This window comes from Asterias amurensis, chromosome 4, assembly GCF_032118995.1.
Source record: "Asterias amurensis chromosome 4, ASM3211899v1".
Lineage (NCBI taxonomy): Eukaryota > Metazoa > Echinodermata > Asteroidea > Forcipulatida > Asteriidae > Asterias > Asterias amurensis.
In genome coordinates, this window is record NC_092651.1 from 6152741 (window position 1) to 6165244 (window position 12504).

The 12504-nt window shown below is 38.2% G+C and overlaps 2 protein-coding genes across 8 annotated transcripts in view; one reads left to right on the forward strand and one right to left on the reverse strand.

Moving 5' to 3' along the window:
- Positions 1–2669, forward strand: part of LOC139935796 (uncharacterized) — a 144074-nt gene extending 141405 nt beyond the window's left edge. Inside the window, exon 8 of the transcript XR_011785856.1 lies at positions 2613–2669. The gene's annotated coding sequence lies outside the window, so the exon portion shown is untranslated. The remainder of the gene's footprint in view (positions 1–2612) is intronic.
- The window catches only part of LOC139935792 (dachshund homolog 1-like), an 80128-nt gene that overhangs the window by 27881 nt on the left and 39743 nt on the right, over positions 1–12504 (reverse strand). For 5 of the 7 annotated variants that reach the window (XM_071930384.1, XM_071930386.1, XM_071930382.1 and 2 more), the window contains exon 2: positions 3321–3439. In XM_071930384.1, the coding sequence (XP_071786485.1) occupies positions 3321–3439 (119 nt within the window). The remainder of the gene's footprint in view (positions 1–3320; positions 3440–12504) is intronic. The other 2 variants (XM_071930385.1, XM_071930381.1) reach the window with 1 other exon arrangement.

Sequence of the window (12504 nt, forward strand, 5' to 3'; positions counted from 1 at the left end):
CCCATGACCCTTGCAATTCTAGAGCAGTGTCTTACCAAATAGACTACCGAGATTGCCCGGTAGCTAGAGGCAGTTCGAACCCATGACCCTTGCAATTCTGATGCAGTGTCTTACCAACTAGACTACCGAGATTGCCCGGTAGCTAGAGGCAGCTCGAATCCTATATTTTAGAAGAGAGTTCCAAAACAACTTAATAGATGGAAATTAAATATCGTTTGAAAAAAACTAAACACTAGAAGTTGTTTTTGTAAAGCACGTTTCACAACTATTAATGAATGTTGAATCTCTAATTTTTTTTCTGTAATGGATGATTCGGTTACTTTCTATTCAAATAATATTTCTTGAACAAGTAAGAAAATAGAATTAGCTGTGAAACCTAAAGGACCTCTGATACACATAAATAGTTCATGGCCTGACATTTCGACCCTAGCAGAGTCTTCCTCGAAGGCTAAAGAGGCGTTGCATTTATTTAACGAGTGTAAAGCCTTTGATCTGTTTTCTACAATTACATAGGCCTACTATCAATGTTTTTGTTGGCAATATTGACTATAGTTTTTGATTGACACTGTGTATTATTAGACATTTATAACCTCAATTAATTCTAATCAGCCGGCTTATATGTAAACAAATGCAAAATAACAATATCATTACAGATGGAAAACAAAAACATTCCGTAATTACAAATGATACCATAGAAATAATACACATTAATTTCTGATGTCCATTGACAAGTTTTCAAAACTCTCGTTAGTGCATTCAATTCAATTAATAAATCCTCCATTATAAATTGCCGTTGAGACAGAGTAAAGGTAAAAGAAAACAGTGCAATCAAACTGTTTTGAAGATACTCAACATATTTGCATTTGATTTAAAGGCACTGGACACTATTAATTATTACTGAAAACAACTGTAAGCATAACACATTACTTGGTAACAAGCAATGGAGAGCTGTTGATAGTATAAAACATTGTGAGCAACGGCTCCCTCTGGAGTAACATAGTTTTTGAGAAAGAGGTAATTTCTCACTCAAATATTAAAAGACTTCATGCCTGAAGCCCTTTATTAGAAATCTGTAGGCACACACATTTGTGCAATAAGGGTGTTTTTTCTATCATTGTTCTCTCGCAACTTCGACGACCAATTGAGTTCAAATTTTCACAGGTTTGTTATTTTATGCATATATTGAGATACACCAAGTGGGAAGACTTGTCTTTGACAATTACCAATAGTGTCCAGTGTCTTTAAACGGTTTTGATAATACTATACAGTTTGGATTTGATTTAAAGGCAGTGGACACTATTGGTAATTACTCAAAATAATTGTTAGCAGAAAAATTTACTTGGTAATGAGTAACAAAGAGCTGTTGGAAGTATAAAACATTGTGAGAGACGGCTCCCTCTGAAGTAACATAGCTTTTTGTGAACGGGGTAATTTCTCACTCAAATATTAAAAGACTTCCGCTGAAGCCTTTTATTAGCTGTCTGAAAGCACACACATTTGTGCAACAAGGTTTTTTTTTCTTTCTTCATTATTCTCTTGCAACTTCGATGTCCAATTGAGCCAAAATTTTCACAGGTTTGTTATTGTATGCATATGTTTGGATACACCAAGTGAGAAGACTATACCCAAGACTGTGTCTTTAAGGAGCTGTACCCAAGAATCAACAGCAGTTCTCGGAGCAGACGATGTACTTCCCCTTCACCCCTCATCCCTAAAGCAATTATTTTGCGGGAAAATTGAAGTGTTGAAAATTTCTGCTTGTCTAAGTCCATTACATGAGACATGTAAATCATACACTATGTAAGAGGGCAGTATGATCAAGTGTATATCTAGTTTGAGATGGTTGGACTCTGATCTAGCAAACCAAGACAGCATCAGGCACTGACCTTTAAAGAGCAAATAAAGGATGATCTCAATATTTCAACAATTACCTTTTTATGGCCAAATAGACATCGTAGATACCGGTTAATAACCATTTTACTCTCAAAATTTGCATTTAGTAACCAATAACTCGAGTCAAAAATGCACCCGGCCGCGCAGCTTTTTAGTCAAAATCTAATTCTGAGGTCTCAAAATCAAATTCGTGGAAAATAACTTCTTTCTCGAAAACTACTCCACTTCAGAGGGAGCCGTTTCTCACAACGTTTTATACTATCAACAGCTCCCCATTACTCGTTACCAAGTAAGGTTTCTTGCTAATAATTATTTTGAGTAATTACCAATAGTGTCCACTGCCTTTAAGAGTTGTAATTATGTGTTTGCTATTCATTTGTATGTTCTGTAATGCTTTGTTTTTGACAGTATGGAAATAAAATAAAATGTGAATTGAATTGAATTTGGTTGTTAGTCTCAAACTCTTTCATGTAACATCAAACGCCCAGGTACAGTGTGTCAACCCTGTATGCTTCGTTGTGTTTTTTTTGCAAGAGCAAGGGCACCTGGGCACTTCTCCTTTGTGAAGGGCATCCTATATGGAGACAGTGTACATTTTTACTTGGTCATTTCAAAGGCACCAGCAGCTGATTTTACAAAAGGCTAGGATTGATCCATAGAGTTATATATAAGAACTAGAGGGCGCACTGGCCTATATCCGCGCCCCGGCACGCGCGCAGGCGGCCATTTTCTAAGTTGACAAAACAGCCATCTCACAGCGTGTGTTTGTGCGGCCATATCCTAAGTTGAACAAACACCATCGCGTGAGTGTTAAATTAAAAAAACTCCAACGTGTATTTCATATTCAACCCGCGTACAGAATGGCGCGCTTGTCATCTTGCGGTCCCGTGGCGTTTGTGCACAAGCATCACCAGTGCGCCCTCTAGTTCTTATATATAACTCTATGGATTAATCCTATCTTGAGTTAGGACGACTAACCGTCCTAACTTAGGATGGGTTCAATACGTCCTAACGTCTTTGGATACAGAATTTAACTCGTCCTAAGTCCTAAGATTAATCCTAAGTTAGGAAGAGTTTGGTGAAATCGACAGCAGGGGCATGGAGGCAATCGCCTTTATTGACTCCATTAGGTATCAGGCCTGCGCCCAATTTCATAGAGCTGCTAAGCACAAAAATTTGCTTAGCATGAAAGTTTTGCTTTCATAAAAACTGGATTACCAACCAAATTTCCACGCGATTTTCAGGATAAGCAAACAACAGCTGAATACCAGTAACAAGCAATATGCAACAAATGGAAATTTGGTTGGTAATCCTGTTTTTATCAAGGAAGATATTTCATGCTCAGCAAATTTTTGTGCTAAGCAGCTCTATAAAACAGGGCCCTGGTGTGTTCCTTGTACCCTAGCTACTGAGTCATGTTAGCTTACCATTTTCAATCTTGGGTTTCTTCAGTGGATCAGCTCCGTGTCCCAAGCCATGTAACATATGAACAGTCTGTGAAAGAGAAAGAGGCAGGCTGCGCTTTGGTGGTCTGCCCGGACGACTACTGTGAAAAATTGGGGAAAAATACAAGAAAAGTATTAAAAAAGTATCAAACTGGAACAATAATAATTCTTCAAGGTTTTTAAATAACAACTTGCTTAAAATACAACAAAGGGGGAGAGAGAAGTGATGCATGCCCGATACTTCAAGGAGGCAACAAAGCCGATTGCCCCCATGCCCCCTGGTCATTGCTTTGGTGCCCTTGAAATGCTCAAGTAGAAATTTACAATGTCCTCATAGGGTGCCCTTTACCAAGGAGAAAATGCCTTGGTGCCAATATTCTCATTCTCATTTTGATTCTGGTCTTATAACAAATGCTCTGGTCCAGAATTTTTTTTTTGTAAACTACAAGCCAGGCCTGTGTGCTTCACTTTTGACAGTGCAAGGGTACCAAGGCATCTTCCCCTTGGTAAAAGCATGGAGGAAAAAGGCACCCTATGAGGAAATTGTTAATTTCTACTGGAGCGTTTCAAGGGCACCAAGGCAATGACCAGGGGGCATGGGGGAAAATGCCTTTGTGTCCCCTGTGAAGTACAAGGCCCGACAAGCCCTACGGTCTTGTGGATTTCTCCCAAAATTGGAGCCCGGACTGTACATGCAGTTATCACCTAGTTATAACCCTGGCCATAACACACACTCCATTGGATATCCAAGCCAAACTCTCATGACTTAGGGTGGCTGAGTGCCCCATGGGATAGTGCTTGGTGCCTGACGAGATCTAGGAATTTACTAGTCAAGCATCATGCTTGTATCACCGGCACAGTAAATACTATGTTCTAATCCGACAAATAATCTCATAGTGCATCTTGCTTATTGCCATCTTGAGTATGTAGGCCTACAAAGTACATGTATTCACCCGGGCCCAATTGCATAAAGCTGGTAAGCACAAAACACTGCTTGAACAATTTCTTTGCTAAGCAGAAATGAGCAGGATACAAACCACATGCAAATGGTACATGTGACATAGTAGTTTGACTGGTAACCCTATTCTTGTAAGCATAATGGTATTGTGCTAAGCATCTTTTGTGCCTGTATTGTAAGCAGCTCTATGAATTGGGGCCTAGAAAGCAAGACTCCCAAACACATTAACAGAGGTCTGTTGATTTCAAACACCTGAGGACGGGTCATATTTCTCCCCAACTAGTCAAGCTAGCTACATGTAGTTTTAACTACATGGCATCTTTAAAAAGATGCTATGTCAGATTTTTGGCCGATTTGACCCAAGGTATTTTGATGGGGGTCGAGAAAGTTTGAGCCATTGCTCCAAAAAGTCTGCCAATTATTAGTACCAGTGAAATAAAGTGCTCAAAATTAGTTTTTGTCAGGATCTCGACAATATATCACATGACCAATTCTTATGTGTTTTATAAGAAACGTTTTAAATTTTTGTCATGGTTCCTGACCATTAAAAGTAAAAGTTAAACTTTTTTTCGTTAGAGCGGGTGATACTCTTTGAAATACCATTCACTCAAAAAAAATCTATTGTTAAATGTTTGGGGCCAAAAATCTGACATAACATCTTTAAAAGCACCCTTTTCCAGGCATGTATGCTTTGTTTTTAGAAGGGCAAGGGCACCAAGGCATTTTCTCCTTAGTTAAGGGCTACTGGAGCATTTCAAGTTACAAAGGCAATGTCCAGGGGGCATGGAGGCAATCGCCTTGGTTGCCTCCTTGAAGCATCAGGCCTGATTTTCATTTGAAAATACAGACTGGTGTAAAATGTGAGGGACTTTCAAAATAACAAGCTATCAAGCTAACTGGTCCTGCTCAGGACAAACCATGTTACATCTCTAATGGTGATAATCCTTTGTCAATAATAACAAGCATGTATTGGCACAATTTGTTATAAGGCTGATCAAAGGAGGGTTTTTATAAAGACAGTGGACACTATTGGTAATTGTCAAAGAATACTCTTCACAGTTGGTGTATCTCAACATGTGCATAAAATAACAAACCTGTGAAAATTTGAGCTCAATCGGTCACCGAACTTGCAAGATAATAATGAAAGACAAAATCACTCTTGTCACACGAAGTTGTGTGCGTTTAGATGGTTGATTTTGAGACCTCAAATTCTAAACTTGAGGTCTCAAAATCAAATTCGTTGAAAATTACTTCTTACTCGAAAACTATGGCACTTCAGAGGGAGCCGTTCCTCACAATGTTTTATACTATCAACCTCTCCCCATTACTTGTTACCAAGTAAGGTGTTATGCTAGTAATTATTTTGAGTAATTACCAATAGTGTCCACTGCCTTTAACCAGTGCAGTATTCAACTGAGAATATACATTTGGATGCAATGGCAACTATTTGATTATATCTGTCTCCTTGGCTTGCCTAAATATTTGTGTAAGGTATCGCAGAGTCCTTGAGACTCCATTGTAATAAGATTGCAATAGCTGGGAATAAATAAAGTCTTTCAATAAAACTAATATCAGAAACCATCCAGTAACATTCATGAGGCCAGCTGGATCAAGAAAACAACACATTCAAGGATTCTTTATAACAATGTTGTAAACACACCTTAATGTATATGCCTACAATAAGGGCCCATATTTCAAAAAGCTGTTAAGCAGACAATTCTGCTTGACAAATTCTTTGCTTAGCAAAAATTGAGTTATCGCACAGCCACAACAATGCAAACTTAACATAATATTGGCTGGTAATCTGTTCCTGCCTAGCATTACTTTTCTGTATTTAACGGCAGTGGACACTATAGGTAATTACTCAAAATAATTATTAGCATAACACCTTACTTGGTGAAGAGGGAGCTGTTGATGTAGTTTTCGAGAAAGGAGTAAGTTTTCACTAATTTGATTTTGAGACCTCAGGTTTAGAACTGGAGGTCTCGAAATCAAGCATCTGAAAGCACACAACTTCGTGTGACAAGGGTATTTTATATTGAGCTCAAATTTTCACCTGTTTGTTATTTAATGCATATGTTGAGATACAGCAAGTGAGAAGACTGGTCTTTGACAATTACCAAAGGTGTCCAGTGTCTTTAATAAGTTTTTGTACTTACAGGCTTTAGGAGATTGGGCCCAGTTAATAATAGGTGCCATTTTTGTTTATCTATGTTGCTACCATCAGCAGAATCAGGGGATGCTGGTAGGGGCTTTGGGATTGGGGGTTTATGCCAAATATAAAATCAAACACTTTACAGAATAGCAATGTTTCTGTGATGTGCCAAGTTAAAGGTTCTAAGCGTTCCCTATGAACAAATCCAAAATAGATTTTCACCCAAATTCGAGTCCTTTAAAGACAGTGGACACTATTGGTAATTGTCAAAGACTAGCCTTCACAGTTGGTGTATCTCAACATATATGCATAAAATAACAAACCTGTGAAAATTTGAGCTCAATCAGTCATCGAACTTGCGAGATAATAATGAATGAAAAAACACCCTTGTCACACGAAGTTGTGTGCATTTAGATGGTTGATTTTGAGACCTCAAGTTCTAAATCTGAGGTCTCGAAATCAAATTCATGGAAAATTACTTCTTTCTCGAAAACTAGGTTACTTCAGAGATAGCCATTTCTCACAGTGTTTAATACTGTCAACCTCTCCCCATTACTCGTCACCAAGAAAGGTTTTATGCTAATAATTATTTTGAGTAATTACCAATAGTGTCCACTGCCTTTAAGGCCTTGTTATAAGGCCTTCTTTGTATCTCTATGTCCAACATGCTCCATTTGTATAACTAACTGTAATAGCAAAGGGCAGTTTGATCTACATATAGCAATGAAACAACTTGGCATAACATAAGATATTTATTCTTAATTATTCATAAATACCTCAGACAGTTTCGCTATTCCTATTGGTGGAGAGCGCATCCTGTGGTTGTGTATAAGCCTTTGTTTATGACCAGTAAAAAGTGTTGAAACATGGGCTTGACACGCGAGCTTGCACCTGTTCTTATAAGACAGTTTTTTCGTTCCTATTGGTCGAGAGCAATGGCTGAAACAGTTGTGCCACATTACGCGATACGCGGGACGCGCACAGCATTCCCTTATAAGGAGTTGTTTACCCGAGGGCGGCGGAGGGCTTTACCATTTCATAGCTGGAGGGGTGTTGTGTTGTGTTGAAAGAAATCATTGAACAATTACATGTATAGTTTTTGCATTTATTTTACCTTTTGACCAAAAAGTGTTGATGTTTTTGGATAAACCACTAGTTGAAAACCTCACTACACATTGATTCATGCACAACGTACCTAGATACAAAGCCTTAGACCAGCTGCCCTTTGATGTTTAAATACGTTTGCACAAACATTGAAACCGGTATCCAAATAATGCAACAACACAAGATGATTGATATTTGGGATTGATTCTCCCTGTTGTCATGGTTTTAACATGCAAATACAAATCCTTCCTCCGAACAAGAACAACAAATAAAAGCTGTCAGAAACATGTGTCTATTTCCACGCTCAAAAAACAAACATACATTGAGAAATAAAAAGCATCATCATTAACAATTGAGTCGCAATGCATAAAGAGTTTATGTTACCAGATATAAAACTGGGTTTTGATACCTTTTGTTTTTGGCCATGACATGAATCCCTACTCATTGTGAAAGAATATGTACCCTGTAAATGTAAAAGTGAAAAACACCACTCTTTACATTTTGAGTTGTCCCTCATATAACTCTTCAAAAAGAGTGGTGGTTATTTCACTCTTTTAGAAGGGTTCCACTCAAGGACAGAGTGAAAAATCACTCAAAAAGATGCAAACTTCAATCTAAAAGAGTGGAAGACCACTCGAAAAAGAGTTGTCCCTCATATGGCTCTTCAAAGAGTGCTTTTTCACTCTTTTGCACTGAGAGAGTATGTAATATAATTTCCCTGTAGAAGTTTCACCTTGGTCGTCAATATTTTGAAGAAAAAATCACAGAGCGATGTTTTCAGGAGAGTCACGCAAATACGATATTATTTTATTATTTACCAGTACTGCTGGTAGTATACCAGGTACCAGAACTGGCAAATACGTCATACTAAAATAATTTACGCCTCCCGAGACAAATATTTTTTTGTGAGATTGTTTATGCATTTCTCAAAAACTACAGCACCTCAGCAAGTACAGTAATATATTAAAGACAGTGGACACTATTGGTAATTGTCAAAGACTAGCCTTCACAGTTGGTGTATCTCAACATATGCATTAAATAACAAACCTGTGAAAATTTGAGCTCAATCGGTCGTCGAAGTTGCAAGATAATAATGAAAGAAAAAACACCTTGTCACACGAAGTTGTGTGCTTTCATATGCTTGATTTCGAGACCTCAAATTATAAACTTGAGGTCTCAAAATCAAATTCAAGGAAAATTACTTCTTTCTCGAAAACAAAGTTACTTCAGAGGGAGCCGTTTCTCACAATGTTTTATACTATCAACCTCTCCCAAATACTTGTTACCAATTAAGGTTTTTTGTTAAAAATTACTTTGAGTAATTATCAATAGTGTCCACTGCCTTTAAGCCTTCTCGTCAAACGACTCGGACAAGGATTACAAAGATTGTCATTACAGAGTGGTTGATTCCGACTGCTATTCAATGAATCATCTGTAGATTACTACTGAATGATCGATGTCATTATGCCCACATATTAATTGCTTAATTTCACTGTCTACTGAAGACCACGATCTTAGTCAATACGAACCACCAAAGTGCATCTTTAATTGCATGCTTTACTTTCATCTAGTTGTGTTTCCAAGGTGACTCAGCGCGTACCCAGCAGTAGAAGCCAAGATTGGTGTTTTCTTAACTCTGTATCACCTTTCTTCACATCGGGTGCTGTAACAATAATAGGCTTATTACAATCACCTGGAAATCCTACCAATATTAAACTAAGAGGCGGTTGCTGGCATATCACTCCTGACTCCATACAGTTTAGATATTGACAGCAAGGGCATGCCAATGGCTTTAGGAAACAGCGGTTCATGTCAATCGTACATGGTAGTACTTACTGCGCTACAAAAACAATTATTGGATTCACAAATGACTGATGAAGTTCCTTTTGAACGACTGTATCAGGCGTGATACTTCATGGAGGCAACGAAGGCGATTGCCTCCATGCCCCCTGGTCATTAGCCTATTTTAGATTTGGCGGACCCTATAGGATGTTCACCGTTTGGTTTAGGTGTATACAGACTAATTAATTAACCAAACCTAACAGTGTTCCAGTATTGTGTTTGGACTGCCAAGGCTTGTTGCATTGGTGCCCTTGAAAAACTCCAGTAGGTAGAAATTTACAATTTCCTCTTAGGGTGCCCTTTACCAAGGAGAAAATGCCTTTGTGCCCTTGCCCTTTCAAATACTAGGCATACAGGGTCGCCTGTTGTATACACAAACAAACTGAAATGACACTGAGCTTTGGTATCCTAACATAACTTGGCTGAAATCAGGCTATGTCTAGTCCTAGTTTAAAGACACTGGACACTATTGGTGATTGTCAAAGACTAGCCTTCACAGTTGGTGTATCTCAACATATGCATAAAATAACAAACCTGTGAAAATTTGAGCTCAATCGGTAATCGAAGTTGCGATATAATAATGAAAGAAAAAATACCCTTGTCACACGAAGTTGTGTGCGTTTAGATAGTTGATTTCGAGACCTCAAGTTCTAAATCTGAGGTCTCGAAATCAAATTCGTGGAAAATTATTTCTTTCTCGAAAAAACTATGGCACTTCAGAGGGAGCCGTTTCTCACAATGTTTAATACCATCAACCTCTCCCCTTTACTCGTCACCAAGAAAGGTTTTATGCTAATAATTATTTTGAGTAATTACCAACAGTGTCCACTGCCTTTAATAAATTAGTACACAAGCACCTCATTCATATAATTTCGCAGTAACTACAAATAACTATTTTTGTATCTTGTGTAAAACAAAAAAGTAGAAATGTCTCAGCTGCGACTCAAAAATCATCATTTGCTACTCAATAATAGCATTCAGAGCACAAAATTTCCAGTAAAAACATTTTCCTATGCAAAATTGCTGGAAGAAATCGTTCCTTGAGACAGTACAAGAGATGGGTGTTCTGATCCCAACATACCCCTGGAAGTTTTTCAACTACACTGAACTGAACGTCGTTCAATAACCAATGGTTCGCTAGTGTAAGATTTTTTCATAGGTCCGGACCTCCGACAAATTGTAGTCAAGATTTTACAAGGGACCCTGGACACTCTTAAAATTGTTGTCCTTTCACACGAGGTATATTTTGTAAAATTTTACAAACATGCTACAATTTAGCGAGGGACCCTTGCTAAATTGGTCTCATGTGAAAGGGGCTTAAGAGGCTAGCAGTAACAATGAGACGGTTGAAATATCATAGGTTTATCCTGAGACCATAAAGGAAATGGATCTTAAGAATTGACAGGAAAAGATCGAAAAAGGGGAATGAAGAAGCTCAAAGACCGACCCTAAATCTCTTCAAGATAAGCGCAACAAAGACAAGAAATGAATTAGATAATGGATACTCCTTCCCAAAATGTGTCCATTGTCAACAACACAATAAAGCATCCCACCTGAATCAAATTGTAGTGTTAATGTACTTTGCAGCATTAATTGACATTTGACAAAGTCGTTATCAAGAAGAGGAAAAAGTTCACCCAAATATTACCTCAAGGTTAATAAGCGTAATAGAGTCAGAAGCAACCAGCCATGATAATAACAGTATTTCTGAATACGGCTTTACTTCATTGCAAAGAAACACTGATGCTCTCTCCCCCTTAGAAATCCGATCTTCTTTCAATTCTCTAGAAACTTGGGATAATTTGATATTGCAGATCCTAAGTAGGAAAAATATCAACCGGATTATAAGCCCTGAAAAAAAATCAATTACAGCTTGGATTTTTAATACGAGAGTGCATTTATCTGGCTCATGACTTTTAGCTCTGATAACCTCAGCGCTTACGATTGTCCATGTAACTGTACTTTCTTCCTTCCTACCGTCCCAAAGGAGTTGATGCCAAGTCCTTTTGATGATTGAAAGCCAAACCACCAAGCTCCATTAAAAATGCATCCATTCTTCATGCTCGTGTGCATTTCCGAGTTCATTATTAATTCAAGCAAACGGAATATATTTTTGCATGACTCCTTGCTGTGTGCAGACAGCAGGCCCAGGGGATCATCATGTTTCATTCTGTGTTTGAACGCACAAAGACAGATCGACCCTTCAAGCCGACTCCTCATTTCAATGACAATTGCCAAAATTTAGGGCTAAACTTCCATCATACAAGAACCCTTTCTGCACTAACTTCTTAATCAGCTGCCCTTCCCAATCAAATTACTCCCTTTAGAGAAGACACATTCGGGAAAGAAATAAAGGGACAAATGAAAATGCTCCGATTCAAAGATGAAAAGCCTAAATTGCACAAACTGCCTACTGCTTTATTTCAAAATAAAATTGGAGTACAATCAATTTCTAATTCAAGATTATGACAAAGCCTAAGAAACAATTTAGGCAGACTAATTGCATTATATTGAATTTATGATCTTGCTATCCGAACGTAAAAAGTACACATCAAACAGAAAAGTACAATACCTCTTTGTTTTGATGCAACAAACAGTACCAACAAAAGGGTCAAAACATTGCCTTTGCTGCTTTCAGTCTCGCCTTATAGATTGGATGGTCCAATATTCCCAATACTCACAATTACAAGTCAAGTATGGACCCAAAGTACACACATAATTGGGAGTCCTTAGCGAGGAATGGGGCAGAGTTATTAGTGACAACAAAAGCTTAGGTGCCACAGCGTCCATGAGCACTGGAAGCCTTTAGCAGTGTTTGGGTGCAAAGACTTTGCTTCTCTGTCCCTCAATGCTACTACCGGGCATGAAATATGAAGACATTTGGGCTTGGGGGCCCAATGCTTCCCTGTCTCTCCTCCATCTTTGTCATGTCACCTCCGAAAAGGTGAACAAACACAAATGATTTTTTAACCAACGGCAGGAAAACAGTATCAACTTTCCCTGGACCTAAGCAAACACGGAGAGATATGAGGCCTGTTTGACATCTATTGAGTCATGTTTGTAGCCCACACTTCACAGTACAGGTTTAACAAATTGTTCCCCCTTCA